We start from the raw sequence: 22100 nt of genomic DNA, 5'->3' as shown, positions 1-22100 counted from the left end.
TGGGAGAGGACAGACCACACCACCAGTCGACCCCCCACCCCCTTAGAATCAGCCTAATCCCCTGGGAATGTGGGACTTGCTCCCGCCCCCTGCCTGGAAGGCTGCGGGTGTGGCATCTCGGTAGCTTACTTGCTGACCCAGGGTTGTGGTGCGGGGAATGGCTCTAAGCCAGCTGTCTCACACTTTTGCTTAGCTGTGGACTGAGGGCCATGATGGACTTGGGCCACAGTAAAGCAGGGCCAGTGGTGGGTGTTGTCTGTCCTTGAAAGTCTGAATGTCGTGTGGTGTTTTCTGACACCTGTGGGACCACAATATTGGGCATCCAGGTTGGGTGTAACTGTGGTGGAAAATGCTCATCTTTGAACCAGAGCTTAAATCCTTTCTGAGATAGTTTCTTTATGTATAAAATTAGGTCATGGTCTACTTTACAAGGCTTTTGTGAAGAGTAATAATAATACCTACTGCATGTGCCAAGCACTTAATTCTCACCAGAATCTTGTGAGGGTTAGGTACTGTTGTTATCCCCATTTTACAGATGCAGAAACTGAGGCACGGAAGGATGAGACAGTTTGTAGTCACACAGTTAGTAAGTGGCCCAAACTGGAATTTGAACCCAGGCCCCTGACCCAAAGCCTAGGCTCATATCCTCTGTATATGTAAAGTTGCCTGACGCTCTGCGTGGCACACAGTGGAGCCTCAGGAAAGGTCGTTTAATACGTGTTAGTGGTTTTTGGTGACTGCTTACAGAATGGAATTGATGGAGGATTCCAGGGTCTGGTTGGGGTGGAACGTTGGGTGCCCTGGGGAAGGAAGCTGATGGAGAGAGTGCCGGCCTCGCTCCTCGCAGAGGTGGATCATGGCAAAGTGAGGTTCTGACAGGTCCTGAGCCCGGCCCGCTTCCCCCTCCTCACCAGTGTCTCCCCCCTCCTGCTGTGCAGGGTGATGTGAGCAGAGCCCAGGAATGCCTTATGTGGATCGGCAGAACCGAATCTGTGGGTTTCTGGACATCGAGGAGAATGAGAACAGCGGCAAGTTTCTGCGGAGGTACTTTATTCTGGACACCCAGGCCAACTGCCTTCTCTGGTACATGGACAACCCCCAGGTGAGAGGCCACGTGGGAAGGTGGCAGGGCGGCCGGCTGCCCATCGTTGCCCGGCAGGAATGCACACGGGCTTAGCCTCAAGGGCTTCATCTCTCACGGGCAGCACCAGTCTGCTGGTCAGTAAGGAGGGAAAAAACCCGTAACGCATACGCACATGCACACACGTACACAAGCGCACAGTCACACACGCACAGGAAGCCATCCCAGATCTTAGCTTGAGGAGAAAGAAGCTCATCTCTCCTGACCCTGGGGATCTGGTGTCTTTTCTCATGCTCAGGAATTTAACACTTGCAAAAGTCAGGCAGAGGCCGGCCAGGCGAGGTCAGGTCTCCCAGGCCTGGCTTGCCTCCTCTCACCTCTGTTGGTAGGGCTGTGGCCTCATGGCCACTCCTGCTCTTCCAGTCTGGGGCCCCTCCCCAGCAGAGAATGTGACCTGGTTCCCTGACTGGACGAGTGTTGACCTTCTTTGGTCTCTTGCATCAGAGAATCGGAATCCTGGTTTGGAGTTGACCTTGGAAGTCACCTAGTTTTGCTTCCTCATGCTACAGATGGAGAAAGAACTGAGTCTCCGACGTTGGAATTGCCTTTGGCAAGCACACCACGAGAATTAGGTGACTTGCATAGCATTTTGTGGCAGTCAGGCACAAAGATGGGGGCCCCCAAAGTTTTATTACTGTGCCTGGGAGTCCCTGGCGTCGTCACTGGTCCTGGAAAAAGTTGCTCTCCCCTTGACTTGGGATCTTGTCTTTTTTTCTGGCACTGTGTGTGGTGTTGGCTCATTTCTTTCCACTGCCCTGAAGCAGTCTGTGGAAGGAGGCCCCAAAGACTGGCATGGCCTCTCAACAGCAAGATCGTGGGTCACAGCCATTTTGGGGCAGGGTGGGTGTGGGGCTGAAATCCAGCTCTGGTCCAGAGACTTGGGAAGAGGAATGTCTGAGTGTTGGGGGATGGATTTGTGCTTTAGGATGTGAAGTGGAAAAGTCTTGTGAGTCGCTAGGTTGTTAACCAGGGACTAACCCTCTAGAGGCCTTTGGCATTCATCCTCTGGGTTTGATGGCTGAGAGAAAACGCTATCGATACAGAAAACATACTTAGGTCAGCTGCCACTAATTGCGTTCTCCAGGAAAGGCTTAACTCAAAATAGAACTGTGCCCCCTGTTTCACCCCGCATTCCTGATAACCCTGCTGTTGAATACTTACATTGACAGTGCTGAGCATGCAGAATGAGAGCTACGTACCGACACTCACACCCCTGCCTTAGTCCGGAATGCTTACTTCTTACAATGTTTTGGTCTTGGGTTTGCCTTTGGGCCCTGATGTGTCATTTTCCTGCCTTTGCCTTTCTGCACAGGTGTCCACAGCTGGGTCAACAGATCCACTGTGAAAGGTGCCACTTCCACGCTGGTGGAGGAGCCTGGAATCAAGTCTTCGTTGCCAGTAGTCTTGGCTTCTGGCCTGCCCGGGATAAGTCTCAGGCGACTTGTGGCCTTTGGGTCTTATCATTCCCTTTTCCTTTTTCTCCCTTTGTGTAACTTCTCCCGCTCATCAGCCATATTAGTTCAGGTAATTCGAGTGGATTTCATCCTGGCTTACCTGCTTGGGACCAGGCTTCCTACTAGGACCGTTCTTACCCCAGACTCACTTGCTTAGGGAATCCTGCATCTCTGTTGCCAGCCTCCTCCCCGAGAGCTGGACCCTCCTTCCTACCCTGGGCCACAGGCTGAGAGTCTTGCTGTCAGTGACATGTCACCCAGGACCACATCGTTACCATCTCGGTAATGTTGCCAGTTGTCAGGACTTCCCTTGCTCTGTCCTGCCCTCTGATTTGACTGTCCCTTGGTTCCAGAACCTGCACTAACCTGGGATGCTGGGCCTCGGGCGCCCTTACTGAGATCTCTGGGGTCAGCCTCTGCAGCAGGTTCCACCACCCTGCCCGGGGCAGCCTCCTGCGCTTCCCTGCCAGCTGAGCTCTCAGGCTGCTCCTTGTGCTGGAGCTTTCTTTGAGTCTGAGTTACCAAATAGAACTTGTGGCCCCTGCTGGAGGTTCTTTACACTTTCCCTGGAAGTAGAGATTTCAGCTGGCTCAGCATATGCCTAAAAAAGGAGCGTCTTGCTGTGACATAGCAATAGTTCAGAACATTTTACTTCTTCAGTTGTTGGCTTAGCTCTTTGTTATGTTAATGGCCAAACAGCCATTCTAGATTTAAGAGTGGAGATTTTTCTAAGTTGTAAAATACTATTAGCAAACATTTATTGCCAGATGCCAAGCACTGTTCTAAAGACTTCACTGGGTTTTCATTTCATTCTGACGACAAATCTTATTGGTGGGTATTATTATCCTCGTTCTATAGGTCAGGTGGGTGAGGCAGAGAGGGAGGAAGTTTGTCCTGGTTACATAATAAGAAAGTGGCAGAGCCAGGGTTCTAACCCTGGCAGTCTGACTCCACTTCCCCTGCTGTTATTGCTGATAATGAGGCAGTCATCTTAACGTTGCTTGAGAGGAAGGGAAGCCTTCAAAGGTTGTCTCTGATTAAGAAAGAAAAGCCAGAGGATTCTCAGGGCTGGGAGATCCTGGAGGCCAGGGAGCTCATCTGGTTTAGCTTTTGATCCATAATGTCCAGCATTTGTGAAATGTGTGCTCATCTACTGAATAAATTAACATTCTAAAGAGGGCCAGGTAAGGAGGCTGTCAGAAAGGAGGTCTTTATGAAATGCAGTGTCCCACACCGCTCTCCTGGCCTAAACTGAAGGGAAGCCCTGCAGAGTGGGGCAAAGCAGCGTGCTGGGAGTCAGGAGAAGATGGGTGAGAGGTGATCCCCACGAGCACATAGGGGGTTTTTGGTCTGTCCCTATGGAGAAAGGCACGGGGAACTGTTTGGTCCCTGAACATCTTACTTTTACGGGGAAAAGGAGACACTTGATATGATATCTTAGTTATTTCATAGGCATTAATAAGCAGGGGATTTTCTGAACCCAGGTCTCTGATCTTTGCCTGTTCAAGCCCCTTGGTAGTTGGTGTTTATGGAACCTGTCTTTACTACCCCTGTTACTACTATTATCACTAAGTGCAGGTTATCCTTGCTGAGTGGTTGCCTTATACCAGCCGTTGTGTGAAAGGCTTTACGTATGTTGCCTCATTAGGTCCTCTCGATAATCCTGGGACTCAGGGACTGTTAGCACTCTCGCGGTACTCAGCAAGGTGCAGAGAAGTTCAGCGACTTGTTCAGGGTTGCCCAGGTGGTGAGTACAGAGCTGGAGTTGGAGCCAGGTCTGTCTGACTGTGGAGTCTGTACACTTCACCTCTGTCCGCTTCCTTCCTCCTGCTGCTATTTGTGCGCAGCCCTGCGCAAAGTTCTGTAAACGATGTGGAGGTGAAGTCGGGGAGGTCTTTACACCAGGAAGCTTCAGGTTTAGTTGGGGAGATGAAAACAACACACACAAAACTATGGTGCTAAAAATCCCAGTCTACCTTTATGACAAGACAGCGTCTCATTCAGTTGAACGGCCCAGATGCCAACAGTTTGGTTGAAGGAGAAGAGGTCATAGTTTCCCCTGCTGCTGCCCATCCAGGGAATATGTAGGGCCTGGGGCTGGAGACTCAGCTGGAAAGTTTTCAGGCCTGAGAGACAAGAGATCAAGGGTCAGATCCTGGCTTCACCACTCTGCGGTTTTGTATGTCAGGCACGTCGTTTGTCCTCCCTGGGCTGTGGGCACTTGAGCTGATCCTTCCCATGGCCATAGCCCTTCATTTCGTGAAGGGGGAAGAACAGAGCAAGGTCCTGGAGGTCAGCAGTTATTTAACACAGATTTGCTAAACGTGCCCTGTGTGCCAGACGCCAGTCTAGATGCTGAGGCCACAACAGAGAACACCACCAAGCCTTTGCCTTTGTGGAGTGTACACTGTAGCTGGGGAAGCAGATGGTTAAATAAAAATGTGGCCTGGAGGGCTGCAAGGCACCCCTTCATAGAGGGGATGGTGCTAGATCCAGATCTGGAAGGATGGGTGAGATTAGAGCAATTATTACTACAAGTGATGCACATTTATAGAGCACCTCACGGCTTTTGGAGTGTTTTCACGCACAATAGCTTATTTGATTGTTACGCACCCCGTCCTAAGCAGAGAGAAGAGGAAGAGGAGGGCATTCTAAGCGAGGGAACCAGCGGTCATTGTGAGGCAGAGGCAGCACCAGGGAGGGAAGGGAGCTTACCCGGTTAGAGGGTGTTTACAGCCGGGTTTCCCAGAAGACCCCAAGACAGGATCTGTGGCAAGTTCTTTATGAAGGAAATGTTCCCCTGAGACTGGCAAGAGCCTAGGAAGCAGGACAGGGAAGGGGAGGAAGCCAGAAGAGGGTGTGAGCTCAGGAGAAGTCTGCAAAAGGTACGCCTTAGCCTGATGCTCAGGGGTTCGCAGTAAGTTAGGCCAAAGAGTTGTCCCGAGGGAGCAGGGCTTCTGCATGCCCTGCTGGACGGTCGCGGTTCCAGCTCTACAAATGTGGGCACACGGCTCCCATATCCTGGAGGCAGCCCTCGGAAGCAGAGCTGCAGGAGCCACCATTGTGAGCATAGCCAAACAGCGACAGAGTTAGGAGGCTGGCGACAGTGTCTGCCCACGGGGTGTATCATAGCTGCGTGTTAGGGTCAGCATGTGTAGACCAGGTCCAGCCTTGAATGCCTGACAGAATTTAGAGTCGATGTGGTAAAGTAAGGAATAAAGGTTTATAATACGGGTGGTGGTCACACAAACTGATATAGGCTGAAACCCATTATCTATAAAGGACTGCTATAAATGGAAAATTTCAAAATTATTGATTATGGCCACTGATATGGCTGATGCATTTAAAAATCAATATGCTGGCAACATCAAGCACACAAATAATTCTTGAATAGAAACAAACATTGGCTGGATTTCCCTTAAAATATTACTCTGATATTATGGCACCAGCACTTGTATCTTAATTTGACGTTGGTTCCTATCATGAGAGAGGAGATGAAGTTCCTTAATAGGCTGCTCTACATTATTGCTGTGACCTACGAGTAACTATGTCTCAGTTGCACAGCAACGCTCAGTTCCACCCTTCTCATGCCCAGTTGGCTAAGTAATTGCACAGCTGAATTATATAGCTTTGAACAAAGGATAAAGAGAAGCATGAAAACAGTGTTGCACTAGATTGTTGTTCTTGTCAAATTTACTCTGTAAGATGTATTTTCTTTCTTTTGCCAAAAAACACTCAGATGTTTTTACTTTCCAAAGACCATGATGTGAATCATGGAACATAATATCCAAAAAGGTTGTATCTCTGCCTCTCTCTGCGAACTTTGGGCCCTTCCATTTTTGCTTTTTTTTTTTTTTAAATAAGTTGAAAGCAGTTCTTTCCATTAAAAGAGGCAGAGCTTTAGCTATGTTGACCAAAAGATGGATATTTGGCTGCATTGTAGTAGAAAGAATACAGAAGAGTGGTAGGAAATTATATTAGTGCATAATGTATAGTGGACAATAGTTTTGTCTTAAAGACTAAGTGAAAATTGGTGTTTTTAAAAAAAAATTACATTTTCTGTACCAGAAGACTCCTTGAGAAAAATTTGGCTGAAATCCAACAATATTTAAAAGATTTTTGTGTAATATGCTTCAGCTTGTCAAAATGCCAAGAAGCAGTAAGATAACTTTCTTTAAAAAATGGCCAATGCGTGCACATGGTACAAAATTCAAAATGTGGGAAAGCTGATGTGGTGACAACTTTCTCCTCCCCATTCCAGTCCCCCAGCCACATATTCCCCTAGCCAGAGGCAACCAGTATTACTAGTTTCTTGTGTGTCTCTCCAGAGATATTCTCTGGATATAGAAGCATCAAGATAACTTTCAAATCTTCAGCAATTGTTTGGGCAAGGTATTTTTAAGTCATGGATTTTGTGTAATTGGTATATTAACTATCCATGTGGACACACGATTTCAAGAGTTAAGAGGAATTTCTGGCATGCTTTTGTCCATAGTGTGTTAGAGTAAGAATGCAGAATTCCATTGGGGAAAAAAAATCTCAAAAGAAGATTTCAAGCGACAGATCTGTACTTTCACCAAAATGCAAATTCTGCCAAGGGTAAATTATGAAATTAGTGTTTTTAGAATTAAAATTATACATGGACTTTTTGAGAGTTAAAAAAATACTGTAAGTGCAATTTTGTTTTATGTGTTTTCTGTAGTAGTCTTATTTTTTTAAACAATTCTTGTTTTTATAACAAGATGTACTTTGTCTAAATTAAAAAGAAGTAAAAACTAAGCGGCCATGACATGGGACAGTCATGTTAAGAGTTAGCACTCCTCGGTGTTAAAGTCCAAGCCGCTAGAGAGAGAGAAGCTGTGAAACTCAGCAGACGTCTTACTAACACAGAACCATGGTGATGCCTGTTTAAGTTTTCTTAAAATTCATCTTTGGTTATATTGTTATGTTTTGCTTTACATTTTAACCTTCAGCATTCATTTAGTACATCTAGGATATATATCTTTTTTATATATTTATGTATCTACTTATATACAAAAGAATGCCATTTTAGTGTTAAAATGTCTCTAAGGCAAAGCAGGCAATTATATGTTTGCGAGCAGGGCTGCATATTAGATTTTGCTTCAGAGCCCATTTTTATTATTTCAGCTGTGCATAGGACAACTTGATGAATACATTCATTAGGAAAACATCTGTTTTTGTGAGCCTCTTGTCCTCATCTGCAAAATAGGGGTAATGAGATGAATTATCTCTGTTTCTGACTAGTTGCTGTGCACATTAAACAGTAATGCATGTCAAGTGCTTTGATAAACTCTAAAGTGCTACAGAGATGTTACTTGTTAAGAAAGTTTGTTCTGGCAGTGTCATCAGGATGGATGGGGAAGTGGGGGGAGCCTGGAGGTGGAGATGACAGCCAGAAATTTGTCCTAGAGTTTCCTGATATGTCTGCGGTGGTGGTGTGGTGGGAATGGAGAGGAAAGGGAAGATTTAAAGGCCGTATGAAGGAAGAAAATGACGGGCTTGCTCTCTGATCAGAGGGTGAAAGAGAATAGTCAAAGGTTTAATACCTGGTTGACTGGGGAGAGAAGGTGGAGCTGCTGACAGAGAGGGGGAAGTTGAGAAGGGAACCAATTAGAGGGTGGAAGGGAAATGATGATTGAGTTTGAGGCAAATGTGGAGGAGGCTGAGTTAAGGAAAGGGGTGAAGGAATTGACTTATTGAGGTTTAGATGGCCAGTAGTTAGAATCTTGGACTGTCCAGGGGCTTATCTAGAGGCCCAGGCCTTTGACCATGTCTTTAGGTCACTATCACCAGGATTGGAAGAGGAGGTAGAGGAGCTGGGGAATGTGGTGGCCAGGAGACTTACGTCATGGAGTCCCTCCCGGCTAAAGCCAGTGCTGGTATATGTCAACAAGAAAGGGACATCAGAGAAGAGAATGAAAGCATTACAGCAATGCAGCAATTTACGATGTAGAACGCACTTCTCATTAGGGGAAGGGTTAAGTGCATGTTTTGAGCTGGAGAATGGGGAGAGTAGGCATGGGCGTTTCACCTCTCCTCAAGTTACTATCAGGAAGTGGAGCTACAGGGTGGAGGGGAGGGGGTGTGTTAGATACCAGAGCAGCAGGTAAAGCCACTGTCTGGGTCACCTAAGGCCTGGGCATAGCTTGGTTACTTTCCTTTTGGTTATTCTCTCATGCCCGGGTAAGGGCTGTGGAATGTGGGACAGAGGGAATTACACCCTCCCCTCCGTTTCCATCATGCTGCTCTTCTTAGGCAAGTCCTTCTTTTCTGAGAGTCTCTGCCTGGCCTTGGCTTTTGGTGGTTTGAGCTGTGGTTTCTGCCTGTGGGCAGCTATGGTGGCTCATGCCCCAGCTGTGGGATTTCCATGTACATTCCCCTCCTCCCACTAGTTAACCAGCAAGCTGGTTTTGACTGCCTGCTGTGTTCCTTGCTGTCCGATAGGCTCCCCAGAGGGATACAGAGAAGGTAAGAGGGCACCAGCATCTCTCCTTCCTCCTTTCTACTCTCTGAATCCCTGGTCTTTTGGAGTTTGGCACCCAAGAGCCAGTTTGACCAGTTCCTGCCCTGCCCAGCTTGGGCAACTATATAGGGCCTCTTTCAGTGTAACCCTGCTGGTCCTGCTCTTGTATTTATCTTTCATTGGTAATCAACTCTTAGATAATGAGCAGGTCCTTGTGCATTTGAAGGATTGTCTCATGGGAGGTGGCCTGGTATAGAAGAAAGTGCATGGGATTTGAGAATCAGGAAGGGTTGGGTTTCACTACGGGCCTGGCTACTCAGTACTTGCGTGACCTTGGGCAAGTGGCTTCACCTGGTTCATCCTTCGTTTCTTCGTCTGTAAAATGGGATTGTTAGGATTAAGCGACAGTGTGCAAAAGTAGCTAGCAGCAGGCCTGGTGCATAATAGACTCTAAATATGTGTCGGTTTCCTTCTTCCCCTCTCAGGTTGTGCTTTGCTCAAACTCCAGATCAGTGTTAGGAGTTATGAGCTCTGTCTGTCTTCATCTGGCTGCTCCTTGAGGAAGTCACTTTCCCAAGTTGAGCCTTAGAGGACTCCCATGGTGACTGACCAGGCATGCACAGAGCCTTTGAGTGCTGACATTCTGTGAATTGATGAATCTGTAGTTGGGTCCTCTGGTCATTTCTGAGCTTCTTGTTTCTCTTACTAGAAGTTAGGAAAATTTTTCTGTTTCAACAAGAAGTAATGTTGCTTCCAGAAAGAAGGCTTACCACAGGAGGTGGGTCACCCAGTGGGCACCTCAGCTCCTTGCTTGATGATGGAAAAGAATAAACCCTGTGCTTTCCACTCATGGGGCGTGGGAGATCCTTTGAGGTCCTTGGTAGCAGAAGAACATTTGAGCAAAAAACAAGGCCATCCTCGCCAGTGATGGCTGCTAGCCCTTGTGGCAGTGGAATCTCCTTTCTCTCTCCTTGCCCACTGCCCTGCTCTTCTCTTCCTCTTCCCTGTTCACTGCTGGTGCAGCAGTCAGCGTCACTGGTTGGCCGCAGCTGGGTGTGGCCATTTCTCTCACCAGCTGCTGCATCTCCATTGCAGAGTCGGCAGGACCGGCCGGTGTCTACAGCAGTGGTCCTCAAACCTGGCAGCATGGTGGGATCACCTGGGAACTTTAAAAACATACAGGTGCCTGGTCCCTACCCCAGATCAGATAACACCCTGGGGATGAAGCATGGGCATCAGGTTGTTTAAAAATCTCCCCAGGTGACTTACATAGCAGCCTTCGCACCAACCTGTCTCCACTCTCCATCTGCTCAGATTCTATCATTTCAGATGCTTTCTGTCCTCCTTCCTAGCCCATTCCTCAACTCCGTCTCCCCAAGTCCTTTACTCTGTCTTTGTTGGGACTCAGTCCTTTTATGCACCCTCCACCCAATTCCTATCCCACAGGAACCTTGCCCCAGGTCATGGGAACTGAAAACTCAAGTGAAACCCAAGTTCGAAATATGAACAAACCTTCCCAAAGAAATATTGTCTGCCAGTGGTGGGTAGAGGTCTCCCGTTACTCTCTGACTGTAGCAGGCTTTCATGGACTGGTTTGGGAACTTAACCACCGTGCAAATGGTGTTTCATTTAAAAATTGAGGAGTACGCTGTGTAGAGGAATAAGATTCTACTCATGTCCTCAACGTGCTTAAAATCTAGTTAAGAAGAGACAGTAGGATATCCTCCAGTATAGAATCCAGGGATAGGTTTTGTCATGTAGACCAGTTGTTCTCCAACTTGGGCCTATTTAGGGATCATTTGGTAGCATTTAAAAAAATGTACTTGTTCTGACCACATTCCACTTGATTCCGATTCAGTGCTTTGTGGGTGAGGCTTGAGCCTGGGCCTTTTAAAATGAGCTCCCAGGAGATTCTGATGTGCACCAAAGTTGGCAAAGGGTCAGTGTACGTGAATTCAGAGAGGAGGGAGGTCGTGGCAGGCTGCAGCGGTGGAGAAGGCTTCGTGAAGGTGGGTCCTCGTTTTGTCCTTTCCTTAGAGGGTATGTTCTGTGGCCAGGAGAGGAAGCTGGCAAAGGCTCCCCCGCCCGCTCTGACACCCTGCCCCTCCCCAGGTGCTGTTTCTTGGTGTTCCTGCCCTGGCACTTGACTTTTGAGGCCCTCAGCTCAGGCATGTTGGCACATTCTTTCTTGACCAGGAAGTGTCTGCCTGGGGCTGCCACACTGGCAGCCAGCTGTCACCATGAATCTCCTAGGTCCAGTAATTGGAGTGGACACTGACTCGTCACTTTGCATCAAGCCTCAGTGATCCTGGGGCTGTTTTCGCCTGTCATTTATTTTCCCCTGGGGTGGGGAGGAAGGTGGGGGGAAGCTGCATTTTCAGACATTCGTCATATTTTCCTGGCTTCTCATGGTGGAGAGAGGAGGTACTTGTGAGCCTAGGAGCAGACTGTGGATGAAGGGCGTGAGGACACCGCTCCCCGCCTGCCCCATAGCTGGGTCCAGAGAACTGCTATGTCTTTCCCTCTGAAGTGGGAGAGCTAAAGTGAGGGCAGGGGACTGAGGGTGGAGCAACCCTGGAGAGGTGGAGGGGACAAAGTAGCTGAAATCTGATCGGCTCATATCTGTCATTACTTGTGGGTTAGTGCCCAGATAGTTCCCCAAATCCCACTTCATCACTCATAATTCAAGATAGGGCTCTGGAGGCCTTTGGACTGTGGTTTGGGGTGAGGAGAGTGAGTTGTGCAAGAGCAGCCCTGGGACTTGGCATCTGCATCTTGTAATTAGTGTTGTGGGTCGGGGATAGGAACTACCATGTGCTCAGCTCTCTCTGTGTATTTTCATGTAATTCTCACAACAGGCTTATGAAACAGGGCTTATTATCTGCATTTATAGGTAAAGAAACTTGCCTACAGTCATAGGGCGATAATGTTGCAGCTAGAATATCAGCAGCTCAAGCTTGTTCACTTACACTGTGCTGCTTCTAGGGCACTGGGGTGGAAGTCAGGGAGCCTGAGCTATAGTTTGGGTCTACCGCCAATTATGTGACCTGGTACAAATCCCCCCACTCATGAGTCACTTCACTCAGGTGCAAAATAGGGGGCTGGGGGTGGGCCAGGTGCTCAGTGTCCAGCAGAGGCTGTGGCTCCATGTGTCGCTGGAGGCCATGCCGATGTGGGGTGGCCTTTGGCAGTCTCACTGCGTGTGGAGCTGTCTTTGCTCGGAGTGGTTCAGGTTCTCCTCTGGACAGTGTCAGTTACTCACTGGTCTTTTGGGTGCTGTGGCTCCTTTCTGGACTCTGATTTAGGGGTACAAGCCCTATCTCTTTTTCCCCCATAGAGGTTTCCTAAAAGAATAAACAAATTGCAGTCACTATGTAGTTGAAAAAAGTGTGTCAATCAAATCATCCATATTTGAAATGCGAATCTGGTGACTCAGAGGCAGCTTGTAGGTTTATGGCCTCATTTGCAAAAGGGGGAGATGTGCTTTCTAGATCTGTCACTGTAAAATTCTAGGGCTCTGGGAATCCTTTTATTGTGGTACTGTCTCCATCCATTTTTTCGTGAATGGGAAATTTCACACATTGCGGTTGCTTCAGTGATATTATAATTAATTTGGATAATTGGGCCCAGAAGAACTCTTCCTTCCCATCTAAGATACTTCTTAAGAGCAGTTTCCTGGAATGACAGGTCATTTCACTGTTAACCCTTTAAGAAATCTAGTAAATTCCCATTATCCAAGATTTACGTCTGTTTATTGCTTTGAGATGACCCCAGGTAATGGGTGCTTCAAGGTTATTCTTTGAGGCTTATGTAAAAGGTTTCAGAGGTCACCATGAGCTGTGGACAGGTTCTCAGGTCCATGATGGGGAGGGGGGTGGATTTTCCAATTATAAATCGGAAAGGCCACAGCTGTGATTTCTGATCTTGGCCATTTCTTTGATACATTACCATCCCTATAATGCTTTGTTTCTGACAATGGAGAAAATAGACAACCAGAGATTGTGCCAAGGTAGAATATTGCCAGACAAGGTGTCTGAATTTCTTGCCATTTTAAGAGTACATTTACTTAGTGTTTTATAGGTACAGACATCGTTCCATTTGGTACTCCTAATAGCCCTATGAAATAGACTGAACAGCTGTATTTTTTATTTCTGTCTTGTGTGAATCTGTATCCTATTTATTACAATAAAAACTTTGAAGTGGCATAAAACAGAAGCAAGCCAACAAGGAGAGCAGAGAAGTCAGGACAGAAAAAAATAGAATAGCTAACGCTTGTGGGGAGTCATCTGTGGACCAGGGACAATTCTAAGTGCTTTTAAATGTATTATTAATGCATCCTTACATCTGCCTTGTGAGGTGGGTACTATTATCCCTATTTTTACAGGAGGGAAAACTGAGGCTTAGTGGTCAAGGAACGTATTCACAGTCAAGTACTGGAGCCCACACTTTTAACCACTGTATTAGAATACTTCTCTATAATAACTAAGGTCATGGGCAACGTTAATGTACACATATCCATGTCAGGAATGATCACTGTTGTACCGATGAGGAAACTGAGCTAAAGAACGGGGTAAGTGACTGACTCAAGGTCACAAAGCCAGTAAGTGGCATACACAGAACTAGGACCTTGGTCTTCTGTTTCTTAGAGCTGTTTCCACTGCCTCACATGGCATCCTTCTTAAAACAAAAAACACGTGTCTTTCAGAACCTGGCAATTGGGGCAGGAGCCGTTGGATCTTTGCAGCTGACCTACATCTCGAAGGTAATGTTGGCCTGAAGCTCTGGGAATTTGTGTTCTGCAAGTAGGTTTAGTATCTAAACAAGAGGAAGTATTGGATCCTTCTGGCATTAGCATTTGGGGGTGTTGCATGGGTGCCCCCTTTCTTCATGGTTCCTGTGGAAGGTCTGCGGCTGACCAGGGCTGGGTGGGGCATGGCTAGCAGTTCTTGACTCCTGGGACACATCAGTCAGCCATGCTCCCAGCTCTTGCAAAGGAGGTATAGGTGATGGGGGTAGGAGTGAGACTTGACCTTTTTTGTAATTGGGACAAAGAGGAACACAAAAACAACAGAAAACCCAGTGACTGTAAAGGATTCTCCCAAAAGGTATAGTTAAACAGGAGCAGCTCCGAAATAGATGGGGCTCCTCTGGAATTGTATCAATTACCCGAACAGGATTACTGTGGAGGGAAGGCCAAGAATGCCCGAGAAGGTCCTCAGACGTGCCAGGAAATCATTCAGCAGCAGATAACTGCTGGAGAGCCTGGCAGGCAGGCTGACCGGCCATCCACCCCCTGGTCCAGTTTGTGCAGATGGGGCGGTGGCAACCCCCCTTCAGTAGTGAGACCAGGGTGGGGGCCGCAGCTGATTGGTGATGCCAACACGTAGCTGCTGAATTCAGCTTCTTTTAGTAGCCCCTCCCTGGAGCTGGCACCACTGCTGACCCGTGATGCAGCAGTGATAAAAAGACGGGGGGGATTTAGGGCCTTGCCAGAAAGAGGAACTCTTTGTCCAGTGAGGAGAGCCAGGTGGCGCCCAGCCAGCATTGAGGTTACGGAAGTCATGCTCTCCTGAGCACTCCTTACTTCAGGCCTCTTGGGGACCTCTGCTTCCTTGTCCATGTTCTCCCACCCTCATGGGATTGAGGGGAGGGGGATCCTAATCTGAGTGGCTGCTGGCTCCCTTTTGTAACAAGCTTTGGGGGTCCTTGGGTTCAGCCTTCCATCCCAGCTGGTCTAAGGGCGAGTCTGGAGGTGGAGGTGGCTGCAGGGGCTGCAGGCAGAGTCTGGCGGGCACAGCTGGGTGCAAAGGCGGCCGATGCCCAGCTGTGTCTGAGCGGATTAGAGCCAGGAGATAATGACCTGGGGGAAGGGCCTTTGAAAGCGAAGCTTTGCTAGCACATCTGCGGGCAATTTGTGCCTGCCGTGTGGTAAGAAATGTGGCTGCCTCCTGGGCCAGGCGGGCCGGAGGCCTGAGCCTCCCCTCTCCTGTCCGGTCTTGCTGAGTGCTCATTAGGTTATTTCTCCAGAAGGCTTGGAGACAGAGCATTCGGAGACAGGGGAGCAGAGAACATCAATATTAATGACACCCCAACACTCTCCTGTTTGAGAAGATTTTTTTTTTCGATGGAGGAAGAGTGAATACAATTTCCTGCTGAATCATGATTTATAAATGCAGCTCAGATGAGGGTTTTTAGAGTTCTCAGCTTTGGAGGCTGCCTCATTTAGAAAGGATGGACCTGCCTCTTAGCCCTTTATGGGAGGGGCAGGCCTGATGGGTTTTGCAAAACCCACAGCTGCCACTGGGTCAGGTTTCACAGAGCCGAGAGCCTTTAACTCCTGCCTGACCCAATGCCAGAAAGCAAGGGTTTTCCCTGAAAAACATTTAGCTGGGTACTGGTATCAAATTCTGCGTTATGGGTTATTTCTTGTTAACCCCTAGGTATTCCCTCCCAGAGGAGAGCGTTGAACCGCAGTGTCAGCCCGCCTTGTGGTGTGCATGTGGTCTCTCTGTTCAGGGGTGCTCTTCCGCAGTTCTTTCTTGAGCGCTAGTGTTGGGAAGAACAGAGATGAAAGTTCTTGACTTGATGTCATCCAGGGCATCGATGGCAGTGGAACCAGTTCTTGGGCAAACTAGAAGATGATTGATGCTGGCCTTTGGTGCCACCCACCTTCTCACTTTGCCTGATGGCCATCTCTTCTGCACAGCAAGCCCCACTCTTCCCCCCGACCTCCCAGCTTGTGTCCTGTTTTGTCAGGGCCTTGCCCTCAGTTAGCTGTAAGAAAGACCTTCCTAGAACAGTGGTTCCTAACTTTTTTGGGAGGGGTCATGAATCCTTTGGAGAGTCTGATGAAAAGTAGACTCATTTTCCAGGTAAATTAAATATGTGTGTACACACCCTGATTTTGCCTGTAATTTTAGGGCTCGTGGAGCCCCTGATGCTGGTCTAGAGACTCCGACTGAGAACCGTTCCCATCATTCTGTGTGGGTGGCTGCTGCTTCCTCTGGACCCAGGGGCTGAGCTGCACCAGAGCCCCAAGATTGTTCTGCTGCTGCTGCTCTGCCAGAGGGGCCCCAGCTCCACTTCCGGCCAAGGGCAGACAGGGTGGGGCTGGCTAGCAGTGCCCTGCCGCCATGAGTTTGCTGCTCCTGTGGTCTGTGTTTGATCTGATAAGAGCAAGTTCCTGAGAGTCTGTCAAGCTATGGAGCGGCCTCATCTGCGTCAATCTACTGGTGACCTGTGCCCATTCTCCCCTCACATCCCCAACCTCCTCTCACTGCTTACATAAACCAGGGCCTTCCAGTCAACCACTGTTGTGTAGCTACTCAGCGCTGTGGCCACCTTGGGGTGTGCAGATGGTTGTGCTTGGCCACCCTCACTAGAGTCAGCCTGTCAGCCACACTTCTTCAAGGTCTTCTGTTCCTTCACTATGTCTGAAGGGGGCTGCACAGCCTCCCTGATCACCAACATGTGGTAGGGGTAGGGGGGAGAAGGGTTATACCTCCCAGTGGGCAGGGCTTCTGCTTCTGCGGTCACTGGGATGTCAGTGGGAGGCCAGAGCTATCTTTCTATGGTGGAAGGGAGGACCCATGTTGGCTCTTCTCTCTGAGGGGCACAGCAACAGGTTGATATGATTTCATTTTTGTCTTTTGCCATTTTATGACTGTAAAAAGGGGACTGGTGATTTCACTCTGGATTTGCCAGTTGGGAAGCCAATCAGAGATATTGAGGGTCTCACCCTTGTTAAGCAGCCCATCAGGGAAGAACCCGAACTGATGTCCTGCTAATTCAGCAAGGAGCTGCTTTGCTGAACAATCTTTCTGTGGTAACCCACGAGGCACGAGGCAAATTATAGGTGTGCCTGCGTGTAATCACGCATACCCCCTGACTGAGAACTGCGTAAACATATAAAAACAAGGAAACGAAAAACGAGGCTATCTCTTTGGAAGCCTCAGTCCCTGTAATGAGCACATGGGTAGCATCATCCCAGTGGAGGCTGGGAATGAGTCGTCAGAGCGGACCGTTTGTCCTCCAACCAGCGTGAAAAGTGTCTGCCACTGGTGCTCTCTCTAGCTGGTGATAAAGGTCAGTTTTTGGGGGGAAGGGCGAGTTTCCTAATAAGCCAGGGAAGGTCTGGAAGTCCCAGCTTTTCAAAGACGTTCTAAAGCCGAAAAGGGAAGGGGAGCCGTAAGATAGGGGGGTTCTGAGGGCCACATTGACCAAGGAAGTTCTACGATGGTGAGGGTCATACAGGAACCGTGGGCAGGACCCATGAGTTTATGGGCATGAGGACCCGCAAGAATGTGGAGGCAGAGGGATAGAGCAAGAAAATGCGTCACTGACAGGTCGGAACATCAGACACAAGCAGGATGAAGACACACACTGTGGTTCAGATTGAATTCCTGGGTCTGAAACCCGGGGAAACAAGAGCCCAGGGGCAGGCCTGGAGCTCTGGTGCACGGTTCCCGGGAGTGGGGAGACCTTCCTAAATTTGGATAGTCTGTGTTTGAACTCAGGATACGTGCGTTCGCCTTTGCTTAAATCTACATGTTTTTAGGCCTATTTCAAGACTTTCTTAGGCCCTGTGGCCTCCACCTCACACCATGGTAAACATATCAAAACACACCCACATCCCTCGTTAAATGTAATTGTTTGGCTGTAAAATATTTGAAAGGAATTTAATCCTTTTACTTTGGGAATAATTTGGCTATGAGTAACTCATTTAATTTATGATTGGCTCTCATTTCTTGGCAATCACCTTGCACACCCAAGGATTCTTGTGAACTAAGAAAATTGAAGCTACTAATTATTTTCAAATGTGATGAAATTTTTGTGAATGTTTAATTGACACATTAGTGAAGTTGACTTCATGTGACATCTTGTAGGCATTTAATTAAATACTTATCAATGAGCTTGATAGAATGTTATACAGATATTTAATTAAATATTTATTAATGTTGAGTATGTCATGTGTCTTTTGTATGTTGGAGGCCGGGCATTTTATTTTCAGACCTCATGTGTTTTTGTAGCCCTCTGAGAAGCTCACAAGGCCCTCAGCATTTTGACCATGTGTAAGCATGGCATTGCCTGTGTTAACATGTGGAGTGGGATTTTAAAAGAAACAAGGTGTTGGGAGCTATAAATAGTCCCTCCTTGATTGGGCAGCTTCTGTATGACAGGGCGGGCTAAGTGCCTCACCTGTACCACCACATTTAATCCCCACAATCACCCTGGGAGAACGTGATCTTGTTTCTGTATTTGAGAAAACAGGAAATGGGGGTCACACAATGGGGACACTGGGACTTGAGCCCTGGCCCCTTGGCACCAAAGGCCAGGCTGTCCTGCCTGTCCTTCATTTGGTCTTTTACAGACAGCCGCCCCAGTTCCCGTCTTCAGTATTTGGGGCAGTATTAATTTTGGTTGTTAAGGAAGCTGGGCAGGTCTATCGAAAGAACTTAGAACCAAGAGCGAGAGTCCAGACAGACTGGCAGGTCAGTCATTGTTAGACATTTAGCAACTGTGAGCTATGAAGAGATCTTAATTTTGACTCAAGATTTTTCTTCAGCTCTTGGCTTCTAATATGCCCCCTGTTAAAGCAAGAAGCACTCCTGGAGCCCATAGGTGAGAACAAGTAGAGATGCTCTTGGCTGGAAAGGGGATTGAAGGAACAGTGTCCATGAGAGGATTATGACAACACGTGAATAGTTCCTAGCTTAGGGCTCGGGGGAAGGTGGCTGCCCCCTCAGGAATCCCAGGGACAGTGGTGGAGGCCTGCTCCAGGGAGGTTCACCCTCCGTCGAGGGTAGTCCTAATCTTTGTGGGCATATGATGGGGTAGGACTTGCTTTCCTTTATTCATTCAGTGTACTTGAACCTGAATATGTGGGCTCACATATACATATGCTCAGGACTGTACACACAAAGGGTAGGATTGAAAAAGCAGGATGAAATAACACAACAGGAGGTATAAAAATGTTTCTGCTTTCTTATGCCCTTTTCCTGAATCCATAGGTATCTCTCTGATTCCATGAGCCCCCCTCTGGGCATGTGGAAAGTGCTTGTTTTCATGATTAAGGAGCCAGGGTGGATATAAAGGGAATTGATCAGTGTGTCCAGATGCAGTGAGTGACATGCGGCCTCATCTTTCTGCGAGCCCTAATTGGAATCTGTGTATTTGTAGCAGTACCACCTTCAATTTGGACAGCTGTTTGGGGAGGGGCTTGGTGGTTGAGAGAGCAGTGGAATCTTGCTAGTGTGAATGGGACCAGTAGAGGTTTTGTGGTCCAAAGAGAATTTTGTCAGGACTCAGTGGCTTTTAAAAGTGTTTTTGCAAAGATAAAGATGAACATAGACACCAAGATAGTAGTTAACTCTGAGGGGTGAGGGTGGGATTCTGTGAGGGAGGAGCATGCACAGGGCTTCTAAGAAATGGGACTGATAACGGGCTATTTCTTAATCTGGATGGTGAGTAATACAGGATTTCCACTTAATTATTATTCTTTAAAATGTTCACTTATGTTTTATATACTCTTCTGAAAAGTTTCACAGTAAAATTTGAAAAAAATTGCTAAAAACATATTCACGTTTCTTTTATATTTTATTTGATTTAGGTGAGCATAGCTACCCCAAAGCAGAAACCAAAAACTCCGTTTTGCTTTGGTAAGTAATTGAGCCAGAGGGTGAGTTTTCTGAACACGCCTCCAGCAACTTCCTCTTTTGTGTGGAGACAGTCCTGTGACCACATGTGACTTACACCCTGTGTGTATGAGTGACTTCAGTGGCAGCGATGTTCCCAGGTCTCAAGCAGTACTGCTTCCCTTGGTCTCACTGCAAAGATTGTTAATAACATAAGACAGAGGAACAGGGGCCAGTGATATTTCAGTTTTCCTGATTCTGTGGGGCGGGGTGAAGGTATTTACTAGAAGTTTCTAGAAACCCTCATCTCAGAGCTGAGTAATGATGTGCTCAGGAAACGTAGAGACTTGGAGGAATGGGAGGGATAATAGAAGAGAAGGAATGTTCTGTTGAGGGTCTCAGTGTTGCCAAATGAGTGACAGTGTTGAGAGTGACATAGGAAGCAGAGCCACTCAGTGGATGCCTCTAGTCATTTAGTCATCAGTTATTTGTTTGGCTCCCACTATGTTCTCAGTACTGTACTAAGTGCTACAGGCAGATGCTAGGAAATAGTTTCTGTTGAATATCGGCTCTATGAAGGCAGGGGTATTCCTGTTGTCACTGCTGTGTCTGAGGATGCGGACAGGTTCCTGGCTGTGGCGGATGCTCAATAAATATTTGTTGAGTGATGAGTGAACTAATGAATTCTATGTTTACTCCGTGATGCTCACCTCCTATAGTGCAGGCTTATTTATGTTAGGAGAATAAATTGGTCCCTTGAGCTGTCCTCTCTCCCAACTTCAGGTTGGTTCAAGCTTCTTTGATGCTGTCATTCTCCCATTTCTTTGGGATATCATTGCTAAGCTCAAAAATAACTCAGATTTTGTGGTCAGCAGATCTGGAAAAAAAATATAAACCCAGAAGTAAATTGCTGACCTAATGGAGTGCTCAGAGGAAAGAACAGGTTGAACGTGAGGTCAAGGTCACAGACTTGATCTCATGCAAGCTTTGTTCCATTTCTCAACTACAGATGAGACTCCTAACCCAGGCCACTTGTGCCCGTGGAAACAAGGAGCCCCGGGACCGAAATTATATATGTATTGTCATGACTGTAAATCTGTTAGCACCTCTAAAAAGCAGTTAAGCGTGTGTCTTGGTAATGGCTGACTAGCAGCCCCCTCACTGCACAGCAGCTTGTTAAGGCTGTTAATGTTGTCAGATGTCATTCCTGTAGCCAATGGAATAATCCATGGGTTTTTTTTCCGGTGAGGAAGATTCGCCCTGAGCTGACCTCCATTGCCAATCTTTCTCTCTCTCTTTTTTTCTTTTTTGGCTTGAGGAAGATTTGCCCTGAGCTAACATCCATTGCCAATCTTCCTCTTTTTTTTTTCCTTTTTTGGCTTGAGGAAGATTCGCCCTGAGCTAACATCTGTGCCAGTCTTCCTCCATTTTGTATGTGGGATGCCTCCACAACATAGCTGATGAGTGGAGTAGGTCTGCACCCAGGATCGAAACCTGTGAAGCTGGGCTGGGGAAGCGGACCGCGCAGAACCTTAACCACTCGGCCATGGGGCCAGCCCCAAGAATGCACACTTTTAAAGAGACAGAGCAGTGTAGCCTGCTGCTTCCTCCATATTCATGCAGGTCACTTTACACCGTGAGGAGTGTCTTCTACTTTGCTGCTTCAAGCACCTTAGTTTTGTGGAGTGTTTTTGTAGTGTGTGTGTTCTAACCTGGGTTTTTCTCCCTTCTTCCCTGTGACTTTTGCAGTCATCAATGCCCTCTCCCAGAGGTATTTTCTTCAAGCCAATGACCAGAAAGATCTGAAGGACTGGGTTGAAGCCCTGAACCACGCCAGCAAAATCACTGTACGTATGATTCCTTCTCCTTTCTGGAGGGAGTTGGAGCCTCTCCCAGCATGTGGCCTGTTTGGGTGGGGAGCAACTCAGATGGTAGCAGGGCCTTTCCCAAGAGCTTGTTCCAGACCCAGTTCCCCCCTGCCTCTTCTCACACCTTGGCTGACTAACCACAAGTTGAACTGAGAGTTTGAGTTTGAATCAAGTTCAGGGGGAAGTTTATGGAGTGTCCCCTTTGTGCTTCCTGGGAGGGCTCCTGGGCAGTTATGTTTTGGGTCATTCTGGGATGCTGATTCAGAATGTGGTGGGATTAGAAAATGGATTGCTGACTATGAGAAATAAAGGGAAAGCATATGAGGAGGGAGTCAGAACTTTTTCCTGGCTTGGAGGATGCTCTTCCTCCTTTGAGAGGTTGCCTGGCGGATCAGTCCAGGCCACTCCACCAATGCATCCTGGGAAAGCTTCCATGTAAAAGCGTCACTGAACTAGTTCACTGACTGTCCTGTGAGTCTCCCATTTTCCTTGACTTGGTTGATGAAGAACTCCTTTCTT

General features: G+C 47.6%; 1 protein-coding gene across 8 annotated transcripts in view; it reads left to right on the top strand.

Moving 5' to 3' along the window:
- The window catches only part of PLEKHA2 (pleckstrin homology domain containing A2), a 73363-nt gene that overhangs the window by 28228 nt on the left and 23035 nt on the right, over positions 1-22100 (top strand). For all 8 annotated transcript variants that reach the window (XM_044762393.2, XM_014867853.3, XM_014867851.3 and 5 more), the window contains 4 exons: positions 939-1102; positions 13785-13841; positions 19689-19737; positions 21463-21560. In XM_044762393.2, the coding sequence (XP_044618328.1) occupies positions 962-1102; positions 13785-13841; positions 19689-19737; positions 21463-21560 (345 nt within the window). In that variant the 5' untranslated portion in view covers positions 939-961. The remainder of the gene's footprint in view (positions 1-938; positions 1103-13784; positions 13842-19688; positions 19738-21462; positions 21561-22100) is intronic.

The sequence above is a fragment of the Equus asinus genome, chromosome 27, assembly GCF_041296235.1.
Source record: "Equus asinus isolate D_3611 breed Donkey chromosome 27, EquAss-T2T_v2, whole genome shotgun sequence".
Taxonomy (NCBI): Eukaryota; Metazoa; Chordata; class Mammalia; order Perissodactyla; family Equidae; genus Equus; species Equus asinus.
The sequence above is the reverse complement of the archived record's forward strand: the minus strand, read 5'-3'. Positions and strand labels throughout refer to the sequence as shown.